At 37.3% G+C, this 26,226-nt stretch overlaps 4 protein-coding genes and 1 long non-coding RNA gene across 8 annotated transcripts; all 5 read right to left on the reverse strand.

Moving 5' to 3' along the window:
* Positions 1–948: 948 nt before the first annotated feature.
* Positions 949–1,988, reverse strand: LOC125474086. Its single transcript, XR_007255804.1, has 2 exons — positions 1,513–1,988; positions 949–1,243 (listed from the first exon to the last, which is right to left on the reverse strand). It is a non-coding gene; the product is annotated as an uncharacterized LOC125474086 (long non-coding RNA).
* Positions 1,989–3,778: 1,790 nt separating this feature from the next.
* Positions 3,779–5,113, reverse strand: LOC103938508 (glutaredoxin-C1). Its single transcript, XM_009348516.3, has one exon. The coding sequence runs from the start codon at positions 4,463–4,465 to the stop codon at positions 4,085–4,087; it is 381 nt and encodes a 126-aa protein (XP_009346791.1). The 5' UTR covers positions 4,466–5,113; the 3' UTR covers positions 3,779–4,084.
* Positions 5,114–12,977: 7,864 nt separating this feature from the next.
* LOC103938507 (regulation of nuclear pre-mRNA domain-containing protein 1B) lies at positions 12,978–18,670 on the reverse strand. Of its 2 annotated transcripts, none has more exons than XM_009348514.3 (8): positions 18,356–18,670; positions 16,380–16,515; positions 15,730–15,977; positions 15,343–15,462; positions 15,089–15,242; positions 14,850–14,989; positions 14,715–14,750; positions 12,978–14,098 (listed from the first exon to the last, which is right to left on the reverse strand). In XM_009348514.3, the coding sequence occupies exons 2-8, from the start codon at positions 16,453–16,455 to the stop codon at positions 13,328–13,330; spliced, it is 1,545 nt and encodes a 514-aa protein (XP_009346789.1). In that variant the 5' UTR covers positions 16,456–16,515; positions 18,356–18,670; the 3' UTR covers positions 12,978–13,327. The 2 variants fall into 2 exon arrangements, with proteins under 2 accessions (XP_009346789.1, XP_009346790.1); XM_009348515.3 differs by having other exon boundaries at positions 15,089–15,239; positions 18,356–18,669.
* Positions 18,671–19,160: 490 nt separating this feature from the next.
* Positions 19,161–21,429, reverse strand: LOC103938506 (omega-hydroxypalmitate O-feruloyl transferase). Of its 3 annotated transcripts, none has more exons than XM_048577727.1 (3): positions 21,098–21,429; positions 20,294–20,767; positions 19,161–20,212 (listed from the first exon to the last, which is right to left on the reverse strand). In XM_048577727.1, exons 2-3 carry the CDS (start codon positions 20,738–20,740, stop codon positions 19,352–19,354), a joined length of 1,308 nt encoding a protein of 435 aa, XP_048433684.1. In that variant the 5' UTR covers positions 20,741–20,767; positions 21,098–21,429; the 3' UTR covers positions 19,161–19,351. The 3 variants fall into 3 exon arrangements, with proteins under 3 accessions (XP_048433684.1, XP_048433683.1, XP_009346788.2); XM_048577726.1 differs by having other exon boundaries at positions 20,993–21,429; XM_009348513.3 differs by having other exon boundaries at positions 21,021–21,428.
* Positions 21,430–22,155: 726 nt separating this feature from the next.
* LOC103938505 (actin-related protein 2) lies at positions 22,156–26,149 on the reverse strand. The gene is made up of 15 exons (XM_009348511.3): positions 25,987–26,149; positions 25,690–25,800; positions 25,444–25,578; positions 25,284–25,355; positions 25,103–25,181; positions 24,765–24,814; positions 24,480–24,583; positions 24,302–24,370; positions 24,136–24,199; positions 23,779–23,847; positions 23,453–23,536; positions 23,297–23,355; positions 22,980–23,046; positions 22,643–22,726; positions 22,156–22,512 (listed from the first exon to the last, which is right to left on the reverse strand). The coding sequence occupies exons 1-15, from the start codon at positions 26,026–26,028 to the stop codon at positions 22,432–22,434; spliced, it is 1,170 nt and encodes a 389-aa protein (XP_009346786.2). The 5' UTR covers positions 26,029–26,149; the 3' UTR covers positions 22,156–22,431.
* Positions 26,150–26,226: the final 77 nt, after the last annotated feature.

Genomic DNA, 26,226 nt, shown 5'->3' on the forward strand with positions numbered 1-26,226 from the left:
GCAGTTATATGTGTTAGAATATATCTGCAGACAGGTAGTGGTACGAACCATAAGATTGTCGCACAAGAAAAATACCCTTCATTATACTATCCTTGATTAGGAGGAGTTTCTCTTTTACAATTAAGGCATAATCATAGTAGCATAAGCCCTTCAAAGAATGCTTGACAAGTACTCAAAATATACACCATCAATCCAATAAATATTTGCTACAAGGGAGAGTTTCTCTCCTTGTAGTAGTGAATTAATTTTAGTCTAAAAAGCCCTGCTGCAGTTTTTGGGCTTTGGGCCTCCCATGCTTGAATGAGTGAGAGTGGACTTGGTCGAGAGATTCCATCGACCAAAAGTTAAATGGTAGATAGATGTGAAGGTTGCTAATTCCTACAAGAAGGGTTGATTATTACACTAATCCAAGAAAGATGATGCTCCATTTGGGTCAGATTTTCAAGAGTGCCAGAATATAATTCGGTATATTAAATGTAATAGTACAATTACTTGCAAATTTAAAAATAAATATTTTCAACCAATGCATGAGCATATAAGGCAATTTTCAATCGAATAAGGAGTCAGATGACTCGTTTTAATGCTATAGCTCTTCAACAAATTAATATTTTAATGAACAGTGTCATACTATATTTTTTACCATCTCCAACCGAGAACCAGAGAGTCATAGGCCAAACATAATCATGTAACAAAAAACTATCTCCAATCGAAAGGACCACATGACCATAAGACCAAATATAATTTATTATTTTAATCTATGAAGATCCTTCACGTCAATGGTGGGTCCGAAGTCCTAAAACGAGTCTATTGGTATCAAAGTTTACCATCCGTATTGCCAAACGCGTCCCTCCAATAATCCCGTTTCTTCCCTGTCAACCCTCGAATTTGCAAATTCCAAATAAACACAAAAATAAAATAAAAACAAACTAATCACGCACACAGAGAAAAACAGAAAATTACAATATTTTTATATACCAATAATCTAAACAAAAATGCTTACATACAAAATACACAAAAAATTACAATATTTTTATATACCAATAATCTACAACCTCAATTTTCACTTTCCTTTTCCTTTTTTCCTACTAAAAATCTGAAAAGTAGAGATTAAGAAAATTAATGAGAAAAAGAAAAAAAAAAGAAAAAAAAAAAAAAAAGAGTGAAATTTCCAAAGGGCTCTCGGGCCACGAATAATGCGGTTCTTGTTGTTGTCCCTTGCAGCGTTTCCAGCGAGCTCCAACACCTAAACAAAATTTCACAAGAAAAAATCAGATCAAACCCATAAAAGTTCGAGATATACAATGCCAATAAACATGAAAATCTTAACCAATCAAACTCCAGGGAATCAACACCCACCAATAACGAACAAATGTTGAATTTCAAAAACTAATAACACATTACTAAACCGATTTGTATCCAGAAATCGAATTAAACCCAGAAAATTATACTCATAATTAGATCGACCCAAAACTAAAAACAATAGAACCCACATAGATAAAAAAACAAACTAACCTCAACGGCGAGGTATTCTAGCACAGCGACAACAGCACTTACGCCGCATAATCCGTCGCCCGGTCCAAGATCTTCATAATCGTCTTCCCCAGCAACGGCACAGTCAGCTCGTGCGCCGGGCGATACGGCCTTGTTTCAGGTCTCTTTCACAAGACACAGAGGTTTTGCGATACTCGTTGGGGAGATGGACACTGTACGGAACGTGTTTGGGAGATGGAGGAAGTCAGCCCGGGGCTAGCTGGCTAGCTCCTTTGGGACTAGGCAATTGGTTTGATTCATCTTTTTTGGTCCCGGTGGGACCTACCAGCTCTGTGGCATAGTCTTTAGTTGTAGATGATTTTCAGTGTCATTTTAAGTTATTTTAACCTTTGACCGAATCGGTTGGAGATCGCTTAACTTCATTCTAATACATTGCTCCAAATTTAATCACATACGGTTGGATGTAGTCTAATTTCGAATAGAATGTATTTCGGGAGCTTCCATTCTCTTCCACGCTTTTGTAATAAATATTGTATTGTTATTTGGTCTAATAATTGGAGGACTCGAATCAAAATGATTCTTAGATTTGTTTTACAGAAATACGTCGGTCATGCAAAAAAAATTTAAGTGTACAAAAATATTTTCCACGTAATAACATTTCTCGATATAATATGTGCACCACAATTTTGATATGTACCGCTTCAACTAATAAAAAAAACAAAAACACATTGAAATTAAGTATATCACAAAACCGTGTGTCGATATTTTGGTACATTGAAACCTTTTTACCAAACGTGTCAACTTTATAAATCTATATGGCATCACCCTTCCTTGTAAGAAACCGGAGCGTTTCGTGATTTAAAAATGCCGATTCACGTCTAAATCATCACCTGTCCATCTTTTTGTCATAATTTATCAATTTCGTCACTCACAAATACTGTAATAGCAATAGGAAGATGCGCCACGTGACTATAGCAAAGGTCACGCGCTAAAACTTTCTCCAGTCACACCACTGCGCACCTTCTAAACGAGGAGGTGAATTGTCTGTTCTTCAATTTTCATATTTTTCTTATACTCTTTTATGATATGTGATTACGGTTAAATTATGTTAACATTTCATATTAATTTTTATAAAAATAATAAAATTAAAAATAATATGAATATAAAATATTTACGTTATTTAATCGTAACCATACAAACAAAAAAGCATAAAAAAAACATGAAAATAGGATGGCAGACAACCACCTTCTCTAAACTAAACCTAAATCATCATTTGAAGTCCTGTCCTCCTGCGTGGTGGAATTTGACTTTGTTGTCGTACGACGTGGCTACGAGGGTTACGATGTTGTTGCGGGACCCATTGGTCCCATTCCACGTAACGGAAAAGACTTGAGCCTACCATCCATCATGATCACCGTGGAAAAGTTTACCGATGCAATGAGTTGGCCAGTCAAAGCTTGATCATGGACCGTCAACGTCTGGTGGCTGCCACAGTGGAGTTGGGTATCAATCACAGCAAAAATAACGGAGTCGACTAAACTGGCAAATTGTGCGGCGCAAGCCTGAGAAATATGTGGATGCAAATTCTCCAAATGTGGAAGAATGATGATGAAACGATTACGTGCTTCGTCATAACATGAGTGATACGGTTTGGTTTTTATTAATGATAAATTATATGAGGTGCGTTTACAATGTATAATTACCGTTTTTAAGTACGTGAGAATATTAATAAGGTTGTTCATTGCAATATCGTATTTTAGAATTTTGAATTACACGATAACATATAAGAAAAAAGTCAGCGACGCATTGACACCACTACTTTATGCTTAAAACCGACGCCGTTACTTTAGGTCTTAGATTTAAAATACAATTTCTAAAAGCTAGCCTTTTATTGCCACTTATCACTACAGTTTGGTGGTATTCCTTTTCATTTGGAAGTAAGAGGTCCTATGTTTGAATATCGTGAATGGCACATTTGATACCAAATTAGGCTGCCCATTGTGTGACTTTACCGAACTCTCATTCCCTTAGTGTAAAAATATCGATGTTGTCTAAAAAAAAAAAAAAAAAAGCTAGCCTTTTGTTTGCAAAAGGACATATTGTTGGCCCTTCTCTTCTTCCTAAGCTTAATATTCTTTGAAAATTTACATATACGGCAAATTAAAGACATGGAACGCAGCCTAAAAATGTAACAATATAATGCAAATAAATCAATGAAACAAGAGACAGAGACAAAGGCAAGGTTGTGGAGATTAAAGTAAAAAAATTTAACTCTCTTTTTTTTCTTCCCATTTTTTTGTATACAGAGGAGGGAGCAATTACACATCTCTGAAGGCCCACAGTAAAAGCCCGAAGACAGTCCAACACACTCGAGAAAAGAAAAAGCAAAACCCAGATGAACAATTAACTATCTAATTAAGTGACATTAGTGATTAATTAGTGTCCAAAACGGAGGTGGACTCACAAAAGCCACTCCTCTTCCTCTGCCTGCCTGCCCTTATGTAATTAATTAAGTAGCAGTACAAATCATGATTTTGTTTTCCCTTCTTTCTTACAACAAAAACAATTTCAAGACAGAAGAGAACGAACAATCTCAGAGCCAGAGAGCTCCGGCCTCTTTGAGAAGAGGAACAAGAGTGCCGTTGATATGAGAGGCCATGACTCTGTCCATTGCGCCGATGAGTTTTCCACCGATGAAGACGACGGGGACGGCGGAGGAGGTCCCAAGCAGCCTCATCAACGCCCTCTCCAAGTCCTTACCTCTGGGGTCCTCGTCCAGCTCGTACACAGTAGGGTTGACGCCCATGCCGCAGAAGAGGCGCTTGATGGCGTGGCACATGCAGCAGCTGCTTATACTGAATATCACCACCGCGCTCTCCGACGCCATCCGCTCTATGCGCTCCAGAGGGTCCTCCATGCCCATGGAGGTTCCTGTAGGCATGTAGGAGCCCCATGACTCGGCCTGGTAGTGCATTGTGCTAGCTTAAATTGTTGAGGAGGTTAGGGTTTGGGTTGAAGTGAAGTGAAGGAATGTATAGATATCAGACTAGAAAAGCCGCTTTTTGGCTAAGTACTTGGGAGTTCAGAGGAGTAGTAATATGAGTAAGTGAGGTTTTGGTGAGGAATGGAGGAGAAGAGGGTCTGTATTTATAGGCCTATCGGTTCAACTTTGAAGGGGTTTTTTTTTTTTTTTTTTTAGGAAGTTTTAAAGAAACACTCTCGGTACTGTTTACTTTAACGTAAAATGACAATTTTACCCTTAAAAGTTACTTCTAATACTATTTACTTGCAACATATTTTTGTCATTAAACATATTTCAAGCTCTTTTTATTATTATTATTTTTTTTTTTAACCTTCCGTTATATTTATTTATTTAATGGGTATTCTTGGAATAAGGATAAAAATAGTGGGTTTAAATCTAATATTGTAGTCGTCAGCGCATGCAAGTTTTCTTTAATTCCTCTTCATGCAATAATATTTATAAAAAAAAAAAAAAAATCAGATTTTCTTATATTACTTTGAATAAATTTTAAAATTAATGGAGAATAATAATACAAACAGGAGAGCTTATAATATAGAGAGGAAAGGAGACATGAAGGTCAGGCTTTTTCAGAAGAGAGTTGGGCAATAGACGGCTGCGTCCGTCCTTGTTGTCGGCCCCTACGCCATCCGATTAATTATCAAATTTATAAAATTAAAAAAAGCAAGAACGTGCCGATCACAAACCTTTGTTCCTTCTCTTGAAGAAAACCCTTGCATGAGCATTTTACTTTAACTAAATCCCTAAAAAACCTCTAATTAAAATTTACCCTCGGAATGCTATTCTAATTAAGAAAACAAAATGCTATTGATACCGTTGGAAAATTATAATTTTGGATTAGATCGAATTTTGTAGACCCCGGCAGAGCTAATTTATTATATATACGTACATATGGGCTGCTTAATTAGGTTTAGATGAATATTCTCAAGCTCCATGATGTATTATTTTATTTGAACAAGTGATATTATTTATACTAAAATGAAAATGAGTGGGTTTAACCTCACAATGAGCTATTAATAATGTGATTCAAGTTTACTTTTGGTAAGAATCAAATCTAACAATAACGTGGCGGTTCAAGCTCCATGATGTATTATTTTATATAATGGAATTGTACGCTTTTTAAATTCTGTGTTATCGAAAACAAATTCTTCCATATATACAAAATCTGGTATATATATTATCTTGTTCTTCTATATTGCATGTGGGGGGATGGGGATTCATATTCATTACTAGTTATTTTATACTATATTATACGTTTTATCCTTTGAGTTCATCTTTTTCACTTAATACTAATAGATATGTGCCTATTAATCATTCTCTAGAATATAATCTTATTAATTTGCAAACTTAATAAGTTTAGTTAAGTTGGCTACAACAATATACTATTCTTCTTAACAAAATTAGATTCTTTCTCTATATCATTTAGATGAATTTAGCGTAGATTATCACATGTATCAAACTCTTATCTTATTTTACATATCTCCTATGGGAAACATCAAGTTGAAATCTACGTTAATTCGAAAAAGGGATACTAGGATAAAGTTATAGCGTAGTGCTATTCAAATGCACATTATTTTTACCTCACATACACTATTGTTAATTTTTGTTTATTAATTTACTTCAATTGATTCGATCTGACAAAATGAGAGGGATAAACCAAATTAAGTGGCTTATTAATTAACGAGTATGGTACTACTATACTAAATTACTAATAATGTTTGGTTAGCTTTATTGGCTTTGAATTATTTGTAATGAATAAATGTAGCAATAGGTGGGGGAACATGCATGCTTGGCTCCATGGCTCACAGCGCGCATGCTTAGACATGTATGCAGCATGTCCAATGTGTGGCAGTAGCTTTTTCATTATTTAGGGTTTCATATATATAACATTTCCTGAATCTCGCTGATCAATTTCCAGTACTAGTACTTCTAATTAATATTACTTATAAAGGATAGAGCCAAACCAAGCCAAACAAAACCCAGAGAGTGAGAGTCCGTACAGGCTTAACAGAAAAAAGTAGGGTTTTCTGCTTTTGATTTTTTGGGGTCATTAGCTCTCGGCAGAGTGAAGAGTGAAGAGGTGATGCAGTGCAGTGCACAGGCACAGAGGCAAGCAATTAAGGGTATGTCTTGGGCGCGAAGGATATGCATGGCCTAATAAAAGTCCCAGCTGGAGCTGGAGCTGGGCGAAGAAAAAGAAATTGATATTATTCGATTCTGCATCGTCACTTGTCTGCCTCTTATTTAATTTTCTACCCCCTTCCCTTTTCTGTCTTCACGCATACGCCATACCTACGTATATCTGTAAATATTGTTTACATGCATCATGTATACACCCACGTATATATACATGCAGCCCGTGAATATGCTTTTTGACGAACTGTACGTAGAGATTCATGGTTTTTTTATGAGTGTAAGACAACTTTATACTCAGTGCGTAGAATAAGTTGCAGATGGCCCCAGGGATGAGGTTCAGATCCTGGACTTCCTTTATTTTATGAAAGAGCCTGGACTGTAAACACTTCGATATATATATATATATATATATATATATATATATATTTGTATATGTACACACACAAACACATATAGGCTTCTGCACTAGACCTTTTTTTTCTGTCAAGGGCTTAAGGATTGAGACACAACAGGCATGCATGTCCCAGGAATCCAACAGGCATGCATGTCCCAGGAATCCACTCAACGTACGTACTATCTATGACTATATGGTCAAAACTCAAAGGAATCCAACGGTTCAAAGTTTAAACTTTCAACAAACAAATCAAGGGACTCATACCATAAAAAATTCTCCAATGCTCCAGTATACGTGTGTAGTAGGCATTGTATGAATAGATTGTTAATGTGTTGTAAATGGCCAATATATATAGCTTACTGCTGATAAACTAACATCAAAAGATTTGTATTGTGTACTATATACTGGTGGATATTAAAAACATACTTCATATTATAAAAAATTGTGGCCGTGGGATGGTAATGTACAATTCATCAAACGGTCGGGAGAGATTTTTCAGTGTGACCAGTACACGAGATGATACGTGTCATTAAACAAATTGTGATATATATATATATATGCTAAAAAGTTAATAACTTAAAAAATAAAATTTCTCATTATTTCTATTAAAACACGTGATTTACTACTTGTGTTTCCGTCACAACTAAAAATTTCTCGACGGCCGGGAGTGGACGGTGGAAGAGTAAACTTCGATTCTCGGGAATCTAATCTTTTTTAAGTGGGAAAGGGAGAAAACCAATAAAGAATATTAGATTCAATCGTACAAAAGTTGTATTCGGTCTAATTTTTTTTGGTAAATACAAAAGTTGTATCGTTGTGTGGCATTTGGCAGGGATGAATTTAAAGGTCGCGTGATGAAATCCTCAGCTTTTTGGGATTTTGTCGCAGTGTTTATCTTCTTCTCTGTTATCAGCTAGCAGCTGATTCATTATTCAGACTAGCAATATATGATCAGTTTACCATTTAGAGAGGAACATGCAGAGAAAAAACAAGGCCGGAGTGCCCAGAAATATCCCAAATGAGGAATGAGCATTTATAACAAAAAAAATTAGGTTCCAAAGGAATAAGCCTCACTTTTATTAAAATGTGAGAGTAGGTAAAGTGATCAATAATATGGTACAAATAATTTTATTCGAACTTGTTGGTGCTATTGTAATCCGCTCAAAATGTAATATATTTGTGTATCACATAGTAGTGTATGAACACACTGAATTCGGCTTCATATAAACAAGTTCAGGGTTTCGCTTTAAACTTAAAAAGAAACACCAGTAAAGTTCACGCTTGTTTTAAATTAGTAAAACGTAAACACAGTTAATTATGAAGTTAATATCTTTATGGAAAGCATTTTATGGGTCCCGAGCAGCACGAAGAAGAAACTTTATGGAATATTAGGTCAGCATGCAACTGTTTGACCAAATATTTTATTTTGGGGTAACGCATTTGTAGATAAAATTTACAAATTAAATGATGTGTCATCAATAGAATGAATACGTTTATCAACGCTTAAGTAATGATCAAATCATCAACTTTCATATCATTTAGTTTACAAATTTAGTCTTATTAACATTACCGTTTTCTTTGTTTGGCCAGCACCTCCCCTCTCTTTCATGACGGACGAGTTTAACGTCACGTAGCTGCATGATATAATATTGTTTAAACTTCTCTCTATTTAACAACGCTAATTCATAACACTTAAGAGAAATAAATGGCTTGTATGAAAGTGTTTATAAAATTACTGAAATCACTTTTGGAATCAATTATTAATAAAAATGTAAATGATTCTAGAAAAATATTTGAAGTGCTTTCTTGTAACATCTCACATCGTCCAAGGGAGTGGATCCTCTAAGCCTTATATGTATATTCTCATCTCTACCTAGCACGAGGCTTTTTGGAAACTCACTGGCTTTGGGTTCCATCGGAACTTCGAAGTTAAGCGAGTTCGGGCGACAGCAGTCCCAAGATGGATGACCCACTGAGAAGTTCCCGTGTGAGTTCCTAGAAACAAAGCCATGAGGGTGTGGTCGGGGTCCAAAACGAACAATATCATGCTACGGTGGAGTCGAGCCCAATATGTGGTGGGACTGGGGCGAGATGTGACAATTTGGTATCAGAGCCAATCCTTGGCCGGAAGTGTGCCTACGAGGACGTCGGGCCCCTAAGGGTGGTGGATTGTAACATCTCACATCGCCCAGGGGAGTGGATCCTCTAAGCCTTATATGTATATTCCCATCTCTACCTAGCATGAGGCATTTTGGGAGCTCACTGGCTTCGGGTTCCATCGGAACTCCGAAGTTAAGCGAGTTCGGGCGAGAGCATTCACAGGATGGGTGACTCACTGGGAAGTTCCTGTGTGAGTTCCCAGAACACAAAAGCGTGAGGGCGTGGTCGGGGCCCAAAGCTGACAATATAGTGCTACGGTAGAGTTGAGTCAGGGATGTGATGGGGGTCCGGGCAAGGATGTGATATTTCTACAAAAGATACCATTTTATACTTCTTATTGAAAATACTTCACGTAATTTTAAAACTCAAAAATAATTTGAACAAAAACACTTTAATTTATTTTAAAAGCATTTCAAACGAGGCGGAATACACGCATATGCCTAAGTTGTCCTCCTTTATACTTCCATGATCTGAATGGTGATGATGATGATGATGTAGTTTTGTTGAGCACAGTCTGACGCAACTGTCGTTTTTGAAAATTTAAAATAAGAGGCAATGCTGGTTAGGAGTAGGATTATCTTCACCTTTTTTTTTTCCTCTTCTTTCATCATCTCTTATTTGAATGGTCACAGTTAAATAATATTAATATTGTATATTAATTTTTTATAGCAATAGAAAGATAAAATAAAAGAATCTGAGAAGAAAAGATGGAAGAAGATGAAATAAAGGAGGAGAGAGAATCATAATTGGTTATTACTTTAGAGGATGGTGAATAGTATAAATAATTGGCCATAGCTCCTTGAGCCGTTAAAGCGAAACGACATGACGGCTTTTCTCAGCCTTTGTTCCTCAACTTTGCTAACCGGATGACGTTAGCCCACCGTTGACTGCTTTTCCTTTCTTTCTTTCCTAACTTCTACTGCCCTTGTAGCCTCCTGTTTGTCGCTTTCGCTTTCGACAACCATGCATGCTTTAATCTTGCTATCTTAGGTTATTATTAACTAATAAATCAATTAAATTTATATTTAATATTATTAATTACTAAGTTTGGTGTTTGACAAAAAAAATAATAAATAAATAAATAAAAACTAAGTTTGGTACTTACAAATATATTTTTTATTAATTAAATATGACTTATGGTCATGGACACTAGTTATGTTATGTTTAGGCGGCTTCAAATATCAAGGCCGTTTTCTTGTTCTTTTTAGGAATTTGAGCTTTGTATAATCTCTGTTTGTTTGTTTATTTATTAGTGTGTGTGAACAAACATATATTTACAAAACTAGTGGTAGAGAGAAAAAATGTTATAATATTGAGAGATGTTAGTAATCTTTTTATTTACACTTTGCTATTTAATTTTTTATATACCTTTTTTTTTTTGTTGAAATTTTTTTATATACATTTTGAATAATGTATTTTTAGACCATTCTTGAAAGAATTATTAAATTAAAAAATATTTAGTCATCTAACGATCATCAAATAAACAGATAAATTATATTTTTCAATTAAATACTTAGTTGCTTAGACAAATTTTTTGATTTAGTTCATTTTACAGAGTTAACTTTTAAATAATTACTTATAATTTCGATCATCATATAACGTTTGAAATGGTAAAACAAAACATCACCTTTAATATTTGCAATTGGAATTTAACGTCCTATGTCGGTGCTTTTGTCTCACCATGTGGTTCCAACAGTAGTAGGGCAAGTAATCAAACTCAGCGAACGTCATGCCACACGGCAATTTGTGGTTTCATCTCTTCTGTCTTGGTCCCTGATTGGCTCCCTCCATTTGCTTAATACTCACGCTAATAGAGAACATGTTGAGAATAAATTTCACATCCAAAAAAATAAAAGATCCTTGCATATATTTATAAGTAATTAAATAATTTTTCACACTGTCAATTGATTTTTCGATAGAATTCCAACTTTCTTCTCTCTCTGTTTACACTTTACACTTACCGTTAGGTGGTTTTTCAAGATTTGCCGGCAACATTAAGAAATTGTTTGTCGTTTGTTTGTGTCTTTGCTCTTGACCATATAATGTATGCTGCCTGTGGGGACTAGGGAATGGGGGAAAGGGGAGAGGGTTGAGTCAGATTCCTTTATTTAGTACGGAACTTTAAGAGACAAAGTTGGGCACCATGTTATGTTATATATGTTATGACAAAATTATACTGTGCTTCCGGGCCAGGGGAAGGGGAAGACAGTTACTGTCCATTCTAAATAATAACTCTTTTAATGCAACTATACTCTACAATCTCAAAAAGAAAGGAAAAAAGTGACTAATGTCATGCTGAAGTCTGCCAGGCGTCAGATTGATTGAACATCTAGGGCCCGAAGTGTTTGGGATAAGTTGGGGAGTATAGGGCCCACTGATTGCCAGGGCAACTTGGTACAGTCGGAGGTTTTGTTTTTTGGGGTTATGTGCAACTCTTGCTCCTTGCCATGGCGATTTTGGTATGGGTGGAGTTTCTCTAATGTCTTGGTTCTTATATCAATCCCATCTAGAAAACAAGTTTTATGCGTTTTTTCTGGTAGTTTGATACAGTATTTTTGTAGCACTGATCAAGAGACGATTTTTATGCAATGATAATGTTATGTGAGAACTTAAAACACTTATTAGTGCGTGATTTTGAAATTACTGGAGGTTTCGGCCAAACATGAAGCTAGGATATGATATGTGTTGTGGTGCTGGGCATGTTAATGTATAAGTAAAAGAAAGAGACAGTCGTAGACAATGGTCTGAGTCCATTTCCACTACTCGCTTCTTTTTCACCATATTTTAAGCCACTGACAAACTAGAGAGAAAGAGAGAGAGAGAGAGAGAGCAACGACGTCCAATTAGCAAACGTGCATGATGCATGCATATGGTCTCCGTTTTGTATTGTAAGAGACACGAGGCACGTACATATAAACGTGATTCTTTCATCGCCACCGTCCTTGATTATTTGTATTACGTCATGTTCGTGAATCGTAATTGTATATACGAGAAATTGAGCTTGAAAAAGAAAGACAGCAGGATGTGCGAAAGAAAATTAAGGAGATCGTGATTTTAATAGGCGGAGCCATGAATGTTCGTATATTAATCTTGATATTTTATCATGCATAAAAGTTTAGGGATGTGCTTATGATTGTCAATGTATCTTTAGGTTTAAGATTCCAATCCAATATTTTCACATTAATTTCTTTCATCGAATTTGATTTGATGTTTTTTGCTCCTACGGAGTTCAGACAATTGGTTACTTGTGAGCTTTGAGGAAGAATTTAGTTTGGGGATCATGGGAGGGAGAAAGGAAGAAAGTCAGAGAGGCATGAGGATTAGATTATGGAAGATGATAATTAGGACGGCACCATACTAGACCAAACGATGTTGGTAGGTTGCTCACCACACGGTATAGTAACTTTTGAAATACCAGGACAACGTTTTAGATTGAGATATTTGGGCTCCTCCTCAACTAAAAGTATTTTCATCGCTTTGAGTTGTTGGAATATGAGGCTTTTAGTAAGAAAGAATATTTGGGTCTCTACCCTAATAAGTAATAATTCGGGGGCTTAATGCTTTAGCTAGAAGCTCACATTACAACAATGGCCATATAATGAGCCTGTTCAAGGGACTCCAATTCAGAAATTAGCTCCAACCCAACGGGCGTGTTACGGACCAATGGTTGTCGTTTGACAACTAGGCCCAATTTCTGCCCGAGTCCATGTAATTTCCGTAAGTTTTCATTTGCATAGAAATTGAACAGTAACAAAATATTAATAAGAATATAATTATGTAACCAAAACAGATCATCAATGGAAACTACAGATATTTGTTTAAGCCAATCTAACTTTTGTCCAATCGGAAGCATCTGAATTTTACCCTAAAAACCAAAACATCCCACAACCGGCAATAGCTGATAGGCATAAGTTAACAATTCTAATCCTTTTTCCTCCATCCAAACAGTGGATGGAAGTTCAAAAGTAACTCCACAATTTTAAACTTACAAACATTTACTATGTGCAGATCTAATTAGGCAGTTAATTAGAGGCACATAAGCAACAAAGTTCCCTCTGCAGGGACAAGCTACAGCACAACCTTCTCCTCTCTCGAAACCGAGATTTTTATTGCCTAGAAATCTGCATCGGTGGTTGCTGGTTGTAGAATTTACCGTCTGAACCTTGAAAACTCTGGTAAGTGTTTGCCGGTGCCATGAACGGAGAAATGCCATTTACTGGAGCTCCTGCTTGATAACTAGGCATTGGGGGTGGTGGTTGTTGGGCCACGTTATAGGTGTATTGTCCAGGAGACGGCACATATTGGGGCACTTGGTACTGTGGTTGCGGTGGCAATGGTGGCAATGGTGGAGGAGAAGATGATGGGGGAGGTGGTGCCTCACTAGGAGTGTATTGTTGGTTGGTGGTAGAGACATTGTGCGGGAGAGAATCAGAACGCGAGAAGGGAGGAGATGCAGACGGGTTAGGGCTCTGGGGTACATAGGACGACGATTGGTCGTTCTCCAGCTTAAGCCTCTTTTCGGATGGATAATCACCAGAAGACTCGTTAATTGGATTGCTGATGACACCCTCTGATGCCAGAGAGGAGAGGACATAAGAGAGCATCTGGGCTGAGGATGTTGATGCGGTCAGCTTTGCTGCCACTGCAGCAGCTGCAGACTTGCGAGGATCTTCCTCCACGCGACCAGATTTTTCGGCAAAAGGAACCTGCTGTGTGTACATTACTGGAGCTGATTGTTCTCTTCCTACCATAAAACTGGGAGGTGCTACAGAGGTATGAGCTTCCTTTGAGCTCTGGACTGCTATCTGCTGTGCATTGTCCCCATTCACTAACCGATGGCAGATATTAGTGGCCAGCTCTGACTGGGACTCTGCACCCTGGAAAACAATATATGCACAGTGTACGCTTAGAATATATTCTATACAACTAGAGTTATAAATGGCAAGACAACCAACAGTCAATACGTGATAACTATATAATTAGCTGTATAAGTGTTTATTTACTACTTAATTCAGATCAGTTATTTTGACAAAGGATATCATCATTAGTCGATTCTACATGAATTTGAATTGCATAAAGTTGATCCAAAACCAAGGATATTGGACAGTATATGCAGGGCATTGCAATTTACCTTAAACTCATAAGTGCAGGAACTCAAGTCAACCCCATGGAGTATCACAATGCATCAACATATGTGTCCCACAAGAAAGGGAACCAACTCACCCTCCTCCAATAAGCATAAGATTTATATATGAGTCCCACAAGAAACCAACTCACCCTCTCCGATAAGCATAAGTTTCAGAGGTATTTACAAATCTACAAAATCTAACTTTTATTTGACATCTCAATTGGTGAATCTTTATATATCTAACTAAAGTTTCGGCATCCAGTTTAATTTGATCGTGATGAATTAACCAACATTCATAGAGTTATGTTATACTTCGACAGTTCCACGACAAAACTAGATGAGATAGATAGATACACACAGCTTACCTGAAGTTGGTTTCGGACTTGATCCAGCTTGTACTCCTGATACCAAAACCATGTTAGATCACCTAAAATCATAACGTCATAAAACAGTAAATGAAAATTCTGATATTTTGCTAATAGGATTGTCTGCCAACCAACCTGCTCCTGAAGAGCCTCTCTCAAATGAGACACAAGATTAGCTCTAGATGATTCAACAGCTCTTAGTTGTTCAATACAGTTCCTCAGTATAGCATGCTGACCCTGAACCTCCTCCACAAATGCAGATCCATGAAATTGCCCTAGTGAAGAAAGACAATTTAGGGCAAAGTTAAGTCACGAACACTACATATGTTAAAAGTTAGAGAAAGTTCTCAAGAATTTACACATCTTGGGTATACCTGAATTGACATCTACACCAATTTCCTTATCAACCTTCTCAAGACAGCTAATAGCACTCCTGCATTTGCTCAATATAGTATCCTCGTCCATCTGCCCATGGATAACTTGATAATCTGAAACTATTTTGTCCAATGAAGTTCCAGCAGGATGCTTCTTGTTTTTTCAATGAAAAAGGTAAGAGGAAAAAAAAGGTTAGCCATCAAACTGTAAACTGAAAAAATGCTCACGCAATAGTCATAACATACGATCTTACCAGTCTGGCACCCGAATGCTTCCCATTTCTGTTATTAGTTTCCGGGTGCTGTCCAACAAACTCTTGCTTGAGAATCTGGCCGCGAGAACCAAAAACTTTTCTATCATCCCATATATTAACCTACAAGGTAGAAACATAGAACCCCAACAATCAGCAACAGCTGCAGGTTAGTTTCTACAACAAGAAGAAAACAAGAAAATGAAACAGTACATATGCACATGCATACATATAGAGAGTTGAGTCCTTCTATCCATCTTATAAACCAAAATTTTGGTTTTGCTCAAGGTTTCCTTTGGATTAATCTGTTCTCAATAGAAACTATCTCCATGACAACTAATTCCATTTTTTTTTTCTTTTAAAAATGTAGAAACAGGTATGCAGTTGTACCAATCGTTGTGCTGCATTTCTTCCAAATTCATCTCCACTTTCAATTACATCACGAAGAGCATCTGGAAGAACCTTCCAAAATTCACCAACAAATTCCGAACCTTTTCGCCTACTGTTCTGTAAAATATCATTTGCAAGATACAAGAAAGCCAATCTCTGGTCGCGTGGAGCACAATGAAATTGCCTAGCCCATGTTTCAACAACTTGTCTTGCTTTATTCATATGGAAAATGCACCAATGTGATAAAGCTAAATTGCATTAAGGATAACAACCAAGTACTCAGAAAACAAAGATAACAAGCATCGACAACATGTGCAAAAATAATGAGATATGCCAAAGCTCAAGATGCACAGGTATTACTAGTTGTACTTGTAAATTAAAACTTACAAGAAAAGTATAATATCAACTAGACAATAAACGAAACAATGATTATGGAATAGCAGGTAAAAAGGATTCAAATTTGGCAGCGATTTTGGCAATTGATTTCAAAATCAATTAAGTTTTCCAAAGAAATGAGTTATGAGACAAGATGGTGGCTAAATTGTCCCACAAAAGGAAATCTTTAGAACAGCCAGAAAAATTGTCTACAGTTCCTCTATGAAAAAGCTATAAAGAACATTGATATCCATGTGATGTCAGCAAAAGGATACTCTCTATGCTTGCTTGCGAGCTATTGAGCTTGGCTAGCTTTTCCACTAAAATCTGCGGATTGAATGTACTTCCCATGATTCCAGCAACAGTTGGTCCAACTTATAATGCACAATGCAGCCCTTAAACTGAGAAAACCTTCAAGCAAAACAAATAAACATTTAGATATACAGTAGCAGATTCCACCTGGCAAGACACCTAGAAGCACAGTATATCGACCAAAACAAAATTTCACGTCATCATAAGACTGAAGATTGGGAAACCTTGCATCTAGGAAAGCAACAGTCACGATCAAATTGTAACCATGGACAATATATCAACTATTCATCCCTCTAGCATCACATGTGAGAAATAGCATATAATATCATTTTGTGTCAACAAATTTAGATTACAAACAGTTCCTATGATAAATTACTTTAAAACTTATAATGATTCAAGCACCCAAACCAGAGCGGAAGGATAATGCCTTCTCAAATTCACCTAAACAAGAGCTTGTAATGAGCCTACGAAAACTAGTAAAAAATGATAAAAATATAAATGTTTTAAATCTAGTCAGGGATAATAAAGAAAATATAGAAAGTGAAATGACTCTGCATCTGGAGTTGGCTATTATGCCACTACAAATCCCAGAAATGTAACACTTGTGTCCAGTCAGTGTGATAATACAATAAATACCATACTTGTGTGCTAACTGGCAATAAGTAAGTGCCCAAGTCCAATGATTTTGGAGGAGAGAATACAGTCAAAACTCGATTCAGATGGCTACCTCTAATAAAGAATGATAAATCCGTTATCCATAACTAGAAATTGTTGGAGGTAATGGTGGTCTCTTTGCCTATGCACTTTAAACCGTTTGTGAAACTGATGAAAATATAGGGGATAGATGATTTGGTCACACTTTCCGATGATAGAGTAGGCCATTAGTTAGCCCTTGGGCCTGCTCATGGGCTACATGGTCGGATCACGTCTTCATCTTTGGGCTATAGGTTTAGAAGCAGATGTGCGCAAATAAGATAGCTCTAGATGTTTCTAGATGTGACCGCTTCTGTACAAATGTGATGCAAGATTCCTGAAATTGGTTTTGACGTTTTGTTTGCCTATTACGTACTTCTATTTCCTTTGACGACCGATATATGGCCAGGTGCCTAACATGTAATGATTATGAAATGAATGACCGACAAGTTTCCTTTAATGAATGATAAGTAAAATCTTCGTTGTCCATACAAATAATGGTATTGCCAAAATGACTGCGCACTACAATCTACAGTTTGGCAATAACTCCCAGACCAAAATGACAATGTAACAAACAAAGAACAATCATTGTGCCAATTCTAATTCTAAACGCCAATTCACACAATCGGCAGTATGTTTTCCTAATTTTGCTACACCTGATGCTCACTCACGGTACCTACAAACCACCAAACATCAATGTGCTTGCTTATAAAGTTTCCATCTTCAAATCATTCAGCTACTCAACATTACATACTCAATTAGTCAATGACAAATCAAACTAAATTAATTAATTAACCGACGGGAGTTTTAACGAAACACTTCTGGTACTGTTCACTTTTAACGAAAAAAACATTTTTACTCTAAAAAGTCACTTACAACACATCTTTGTCATTTTGATTAAAACTCAAAGTTTTCATGCCTTTTTCATTAGTTTTCCTTTAACTGAAACTACTAATCACAGATTTACAACAGATTAATTAGAAGAAGAAGAAAATGAACAAAAGCAGCATCCAGCCAAAACCCAAATTTTTTTCTTCCATAATCTACATATTATCCCTGACTTTTCCTGTCCAATTGAACCAGTAAATTCAAAATATTACTCCAAAATTCAGAAACAAACAAAAAAAGATTCTTCAAATATTGCCTGAGAGTAACACTCTACAGCCCTAAAGTAGAATTAAGAAATAGAAAACACAATTAGCGAAAAAAAACTAAAAATTGGAACCCTAGAGCTTGGAGTAGGTACCTCTTGCGTTGATAGGAATGCGGTGGCCAGAGCAAAAATATTCAGCGGCGGGTACAAGTAGCAATCTCGAGTTCGTCCATGAAGGATTAGGGGGTAAGCTTACCCAGCTGAATTCGGACTCGGAAAACTCCGAAAGACGGAATCTTTTTATAGTTCAAGTTGTTCAACGGCTTCTTCTCCTTCTCTCTCTCTCTCTCTCTCTCTCTCTCTCTCTCTCTCTCTCGAGTTTCTCTCTCTTGAGTTTTATTTTCTTACCACCGTCGGGGATTTTTAAAGTTCCGAAAGCACCCTTCGCTTGTGGTGTTCTTGAGTTCTATGTTTAGGGGTTTTAGCCGGGAGGGTTGTCAACTGCACAAAAGTTATCCCGCCACGACGTCGTACTGGTTCAGACATATGTAGCACTTTCCGTATAATTTTGATAATGTGTAATTTATGGGAATTTGTATCACTTTACAGTTTAACGTCAAATAAATTATTTTAAAAGTGGAATTTGTCATTGATTTTTTACCATCTCGCAGTTTAATGGAAATCTCGTGCCAATATTATAAAATTTATGCTAAAATTATGAAGTGATAAAAAATCTATAGTGAGTCTCCTTAGTGTTTCTCATTTATTATTGTTGTTTGTTATTAACTTATTATTGAGTTTTATTCCTGCGTTGCTAAATCACACAATAATGATAAAAAAATTGAAATATCTTTATGAATCTTCTCGACCTCTCATTTTTATTTGAGATTAATATTTACTATTTAGTGAAATTAAAGGAGGAATTACCTCATTAATCGAATAAAAAACATAAGTAAAATATGATAAATGAACCATCATTAATTTATGCTTCCACAAAGAAAATACACCCAATCACCATCGGCAATCTCGCTGACTGTTTACATAACACTACACAAACGAATAATAATAAGATTACAACAAGTGACAATAATTTCGAAATACATGAGCTTTAATTCGAAAAAACAATTTCATGCTGCTGTTGTTGGATCTCTAGGCATTCATCAGTTCTTCAAAGACATTCATGGCAGAAGCCGGAAGCCCCAGAAGCACGTTTATGTTCTTCTTTTCTGTTCCATTAGAAAGGAACAAGATCACTTCCTTCTCCGGCAATGCCACCGGGCCCGAGAGCACAGGCTCTCCCCAACCAAAATCAGTGGTGTAGAATGACAGCCTAGACCAAGTCGTGATCAAGAGTGTGGAGGCCAACGAAGGCCTAGCTCGCGTCAGCTCGAAATAATCTATGGCAGATCTCATGTAACTGTCAGTGACTATCTTGATTGCATCTTGAACTAGTCCGACTGCATTTGACAGTGGCTTGTCCAGCAAGTCACCTGCCTTGCAGATGGAATTTGTCAGTACAATGCCGTTGCCGAAGTATCCTTTTGGCAGCGACGGGCTGAATTTAGGCCTCCCGTCAACAGCAAACATGAGCTTTATTTGTTGTTCAGGCAGCATATTTAGCGCTCTGGTCCGAGCTTTCCACACAAATGCAGAGAGGGCTTCGAATGTAGTGCAATTTTCAAGCGCCCCGTCTTCCCTGGCCTTCGTTTTGAGTTTTTCAAGCTTTTCACTGTCGAAACAGAAGGATCTGTACAGCATTTTTTCTTCACAAGGGTCCTTGTTGGTGCTAGAAGTGGCAGTAATCTCTGAGAATTCTTGATGCAGGTACTCTATCCTAGGTGGGTTTCGAGCTTTGAGTATGCTTCTGTCTAAAAACGGAAGATCTGTCAATTGTAAACCTCTGGCGATTTTACCCCACGAGTTCACGAATTCCATAGCGCCAATGCCATCAAACATACAATGATTCATGCACAGGCCAAGAGCAAATCCTCCACATTTGAATTTAGTCACCTAATGAAATGATCATTAATTTACAAACGTAATTTCAAGAGACGAGAAGTGAAATTGTATTGAAGAGATATAGTCACAAACCTGAGCCACCAGTGGAGGAATCTCCAGTATGGTCCTTGCACCAGGAACATCATAAACCAGCTTCCCAAGAGTCTCGGGGTCCGGCTTTGTTATGTCTCCAATCTCTTCTATCACGCAATCTGCTTCAGCCTCAACGAAAACAGCTCCTTCCCCGGTGCAATCCACAATGAGCTTTCCCTCCGCGCTGATTGCTAATCGTCCAGCGAGGGGGTAGTAGTGGACAAGAACCTTCTTCAAAGCATCCTTGATCACTTCCCCTGCCTTATCATTTCCCTTTGCATCCGACTTGAAGCAGTAAATAGTACGAACAGTCACCGCAATGTTCTGATCGAGGTTCGAGAGGAAGTACAAACCCTTCTCAGTTTCAACCGCAGGGGGAACCAGAGTTGGCTCTCCTTGCTTCACTCTCAGCTGGAACGCGTGGCCATTGGTGTTGTTGCTGTCCATTGCGGCAGAGTCTCCGAATTCAGCAACCTGAAAACACAGTATCAAGAAATGCAGAAAAGAAGAAGCAAGATCATAAAGAATTTAGGACTCATTCGATACTGCTTCTTTAAGAAGCATTTGTGTTCATAAACGTTTGCTAGAAGTACTTTTATTAGAAATACGAATTTTTTTTTTTAAGGAAAGTGCGCTTTTATGACTCCGAAACACTTTGTCAGAAGCACTTAGCCCTTCTCAAAGCAGTTCCACACAAACCTTTAAAGTGAGTTATGAGAGAACAAACCATATGAGCAAGCTGATGAACGGAAAGGAGAATTCTGAAAATAGCTGAAAGGAATGCTCAGAACTCAAATGACGAACCCGAAAACTGATGAGGCTCGGCAAAGGGAATGGCTTTCGAGGTTCCAGGAGGACTGGAGGAGCAGGATAATTATAGAAAGGTGGAATGACGCAACTTATCAATTGCGTTACTTGTTTTAGAAAGAGAAGGTAATGGTGAAAAGGGACAGGTAGTTGTGCCTGAAATCCGATGATCCAAATGTTTTCAGGCTACGAAATGAAACTACAGAGGCTGTGTTTTTCATCTGGAAATAGAGTACAGGGCAGGAAGATGGGTGGGGGTAGGCCACTGGTACTGAAACCTAACACACCAGACAAGGAATCTAATGTCATAGGAGAGAAAAGTGTGGGGGCTTATTTGGTGGGGTTGGTATCCAAATTCCATTAACTCCCTAACTCCCTATTGCTTTGCTTCCTCTTACTCCAAGTTTTTTCTTTGAACAAAGGAAATCACGACAATCACACAACGCAAACTCTAACATGCTTTCTCACGAGTAGCCCCACACGACGTCACAAGGACAACCAATTTCCACATAGGAACTAGTCAAGTCATTATACCGAAGTTACTGCAACTTTTTGAAAGTCCAATCATCATTCAGAGACTAGAGCCAACGCAACTTTTCGAATGCTCAGTCATTAAAAAACCCAACTAATTAAGGAGACAAATTCAAGCCTAGTAAATTGGGCCCAAGATGTGTTGAAAAATAGCTTGGTCAACTAATAACACCGATACTCTCCCAATTTAACCACCATTATTAGACGTTCAATTTTATCACAAAAGACATTCGATGGTTTAGAGGTAGAAACTTCCATATATTAATTGTATATTATTTTACCATAAAATTGATGCAGGATCCCATTCTCCAACAATTACAAGTTATCACATAATAATGTCCTAACCTTTGCTTCCCAGCTCTCATGTTTTTGTAGTTTTTTTTTTCTTCGGCCGGACTCGTGACTCGTAATTCCTGTGATCATTGCGGTGGAAATGGCACAGTAACAGTGAGGTTGCTTTTCAACATACACAGCGACATGCTTTAGAACTTTGAAGACCATGGAGAGAGATAGAGACAAGGGTGTATGAAAAGTGTCGCAGACGAATAAATTGTATTGGAAACAGAGTCGGAGATACAAAAATAATCGCTACAATTTTACGGTATACATTTCCAGCTATACGGATACAACATCACACGAACTCTTCGCACTAGGCTTATCGATAGCTCACAAAATGGTTACTCAAAAGTCCAAACACCAATTGATATTTCAATTTCTTGGGCACGCATGGTTTTACTTGTCACTCTTCGATTCCAACTACTGAAAACAGCTAAGCGGGTGGTACACTGACCTCGAAAAAGTCATGCCTGACCACACTTGCTTAGACAAGCAACTCCTTCTTCTAGATAATCCTCCCTCGTGATCCAAAATTCAGGAGCGTCCTGTATGTGTTAACCACCACATTGAAATTTTCTTAGACCACTTGCAGTTACCCATCTCCAATGTGGGAAATTGATGACATTGTATGGAAACTCGATCTCAGAGACAGAGAGAACAAGCAATGACATGTACCTTCATAATTCCTGCAAGGACTGCACCACCTAGATACACCATGTGCTTTCTTCGTGGAGGATCTTCAATTCGCAATCGCAATTTCTGTTCAACCCAAACTTTAGAGCGTGAGAAATAGAACGAATGAGCTCAGTCGATTATGCCACATTCAACTTGATGACATTCTTTCTAATCACTAAAGTTTGGATATCAATCAGGATATCCCGACCTAGCCATAGTCCGTTTAGTACCACTTCAATACCAACATAATACACATGCTATGTTCCAACTGTTTCACATTTTTCAAAGCTCGGTTTGTTCTCTTTCTTATCCATGAAACACAAAACTCTTATCTTACCTTCAGTCCATCTTTGTTACCCTTCAAAACAACGTCAAGATAGCGGTCCAGTATTTCTTTCTCCAAACTGAAGAAACACCACATCTAATATCAGAACTTCATCGACTCCTAAACCAAAATTTAATAAGGAAACAAAATGCCCATACGACAAAAAAGAATTCATTCAGTTGTCAACGTAAAAGGGTAAATTTAATTTCAAGCTTAATTATTAAATATACAGAAACCTGACATCCCCATGTCAGATATAACTGGAAAAAGAAACTACTTTAAATAAGAAATTTATAATCCAAGTGATACAAAGAAGGGTAAGATATTACCGACTAGGTAATCCAGGATACATCGTGCTCCCTCCACTTAAAACAATATGCTGGTAGAGCTGCAACAAGGGCAATAAAATCATACAATCAATGACAGGAAGTTAAATGAATAAAAGAATAATCCATGCTAATTTGCAATAGGATTCATATAGGTACCATCATCCTGTTGTCAATATCCATTTCCTGAATGCAGCGGAATACCATGTCCGCCATCCCATCACCTTCAACATCTATAAGTTCCTGTACAAGGAAAATATATGATTATTCAAAGCCTTCAAGCTGTTATAACTTTTATACAAACCCGGCATTGTAGGTGCTGATATCACTTTGAAGAGGTGCAAATTGCATTCAGTATTATATGTAACAAAATGATAATTGATTTAACAGGAGGCTAGACTGAAAACATTTGAGCAATTTAGTTGACCAGAGAAAAGTTTAAACAACCAACATCAAGAAAAGAGCACAGAAAACTGGAAAGTTACAGGAGTGAAAAGAGCCTCAGGAGCCTGGAACCTTTCAGTGCCAACTTTAATCACCCTTCCATCTGGCAGCTGAATAAACCGTCATATATCAGAGAATTAGCATCAATATATATCTCTTTATTAAAATTATAGCAGATATAATAAAGGGGGAGCCAAAGAGAAAAATGACAGACAAAAACGAAGAATCACCAAAATAAGAAAAAATTACTGGCATTAGAGCAAAGAAAGCGCGACATACAAAAAGCATAGACAAATAAAAAAGATCTTATAAAATGGCCACCCCTGATTATGTCTTTTCCATCAAGCCTTGCATAGAAGAATTGGATATCTAATGAGATGCTATGGAAACTAACTTACAGTGTAATTTTTTACAAGTATGGTGGTCTCAAGTCCCAACTGATACTCCCTTTTGTAATCATAACTGCATCAAATTGGATACATAATTCATGAGATTAATAATTTTCACAACATTCCGCACTAAAAACAAAAAGTTCCATAACATAAGAATACAGGTTTTGTTTACCTAATATAGCAGAGCTTCTCCTTGATTTCCCTAACAGTCTCAAAATCAGCTGTTCTATTCATTGAATACCTTCACGAATAAAGTTTCAATCCTCAGTCAAATGAAAGTTTTATTTTAACAAACCAAAGATAGTGCAAACCATATTGATCTTACTAAATTATAAGCAAATGGTTCTCACCCCCTCCGTGAGAGTAAATCAACAAGATAGGAAGTTATGTGTCGGCCAGCTACATTCATTCGCTTTGTAAGATGAGGAAATGAGTAGCCATCAACAACTGGAACCTAGAACGTTGAGCAAATTAATTAAAAGTTGATATAGAGTTTGATTTCCCTTCAATGCTTTCCATCACTGTGCATTCTCCAAGAACTAATCAGCTCAAACATACATCTGCAGAGTGATACAATATGCAAGCTGTTCCCAATACTCCTAGTACAAAACATAGAAGTTTTTTGAGGAATTTACCACATGTGTAACACCATCACCGGAGTCAATAACTAATCCAGTCAGCAAGCCTGTAGAAAAATAAGGAAACAATGAAGCCCATGACCCGGAAAAAGCAAAACTTAATGTTATGATTGTTCCAACAAATAATTCTGGCAAGTAATAATAAGCGCTTTCACTCTAGTCTCCCCATCAATGTTTTCGAAGAATTTGAAGTGCAACAGTCAAAAGGACATACTTGTTTGTAGAAATAACACGAAGAAAACAAAAAAGGGAGAAACAAAAGAAGTTGGGGGTTTGGGGGGGGTGGTTAAAAATCCAATATCATATGCATTTAACCTTTAATCATCTATAAGCACCTTGAGCATACAAGGTTAGAACAGCTTGAATTTGAATGAAGACACCAGCAAAATTGTATTTCTCAAACATGGTCTCAACCTGAAATGTCGAACAGCACCAAATCATGAGCCAAGAATGCCATAATTCACGATATTTATTATGGTACAGATGCGATTACCATTACCAAAACAAAAAAAATACCATTTTTTCACGGTTCTTTGAAGGATTAAGAGGCGGGTCTGTGAGTAAAATCTGACACTCAGTAGGATCTATCTGTTGACAGAAAGTACACATCAGAGCATTAACAATTCGAATGAAACTATAACATCGAAATTCACAATCAAAGGCAGCAAGCGTTTACCTTTAGCTCACTGTAAAATGCATGGTCCCAGACATGACCCATATCATCCCAGTTTTGCACAATGCCATTGCTAACCGGGTAATTTATATCCAGTTGATGCCGAAATTCCGCGCAAGCTTCTCCAACAATGACATCCTAAACTCATTTATAAAATTTACAAGAAAAAAAAGGCTCTCTGAACCAATCACTAAATCACGAGCTAATAAAGATTAAAAATTGTGTTAAAAAGACAATTAAAGTATTAACCTTGATTTCTTGTTCCATAAGGGATTCCTCATATCGAAGCAGTGGCCTTCCAACTACGCAAGGGAATACCGAGGTGGGGAAATTCTCTCCAGCAAATCCACATTTCACATACTGCAAGTTCAATCAAACGAAATTAACAAAACCCAAAAATTAAATTATGATTTAACACCTGCGGATCCTAAACAGAGGTCAAAATTTGCTGGATCGTTGGACACAGATTAGAATACAAGTGCTTTTTTTATAAATGCTTTTCCTTGCGTGTGAGGGAAAGCAGGAAAGCTAGATAGAGGAGTGTACCCCGGTGCCATTGTCGCACACGACGACGTTTCGATTGTTCATGTTCAGCTGCGTGCTGATGAGAGTTTGTTGCTGCTGGTATCCTCTACTGCATTTCTTCAACCTGAAGTTCGTTCAACCGCAGGAGAGAGAGAAGCGGCGTTGTTAGGAAAAACAAGGAAGAAAGGAAAGATCTTATGGGCCTTGGGTCCTATAAATTGGGCCACCGGCCCACAAGGCATCGCATAACTCAACTGAAAG

This window comes from the organism of the source record quoted next, unplaced genomic scaffold (assembly GCF_019419815.1).
Source record: "Pyrus x bretschneideri cultivar Hongxiangsu unplaced genomic scaffold, Pyrus_bretschneideri_v1 Contig12, whole genome shotgun sequence".
NCBI lineage: Eukaryota > Viridiplantae > Streptophyta > Magnoliopsida > Rosales > Rosaceae > Pyrus > Pyrus x bretschneideri.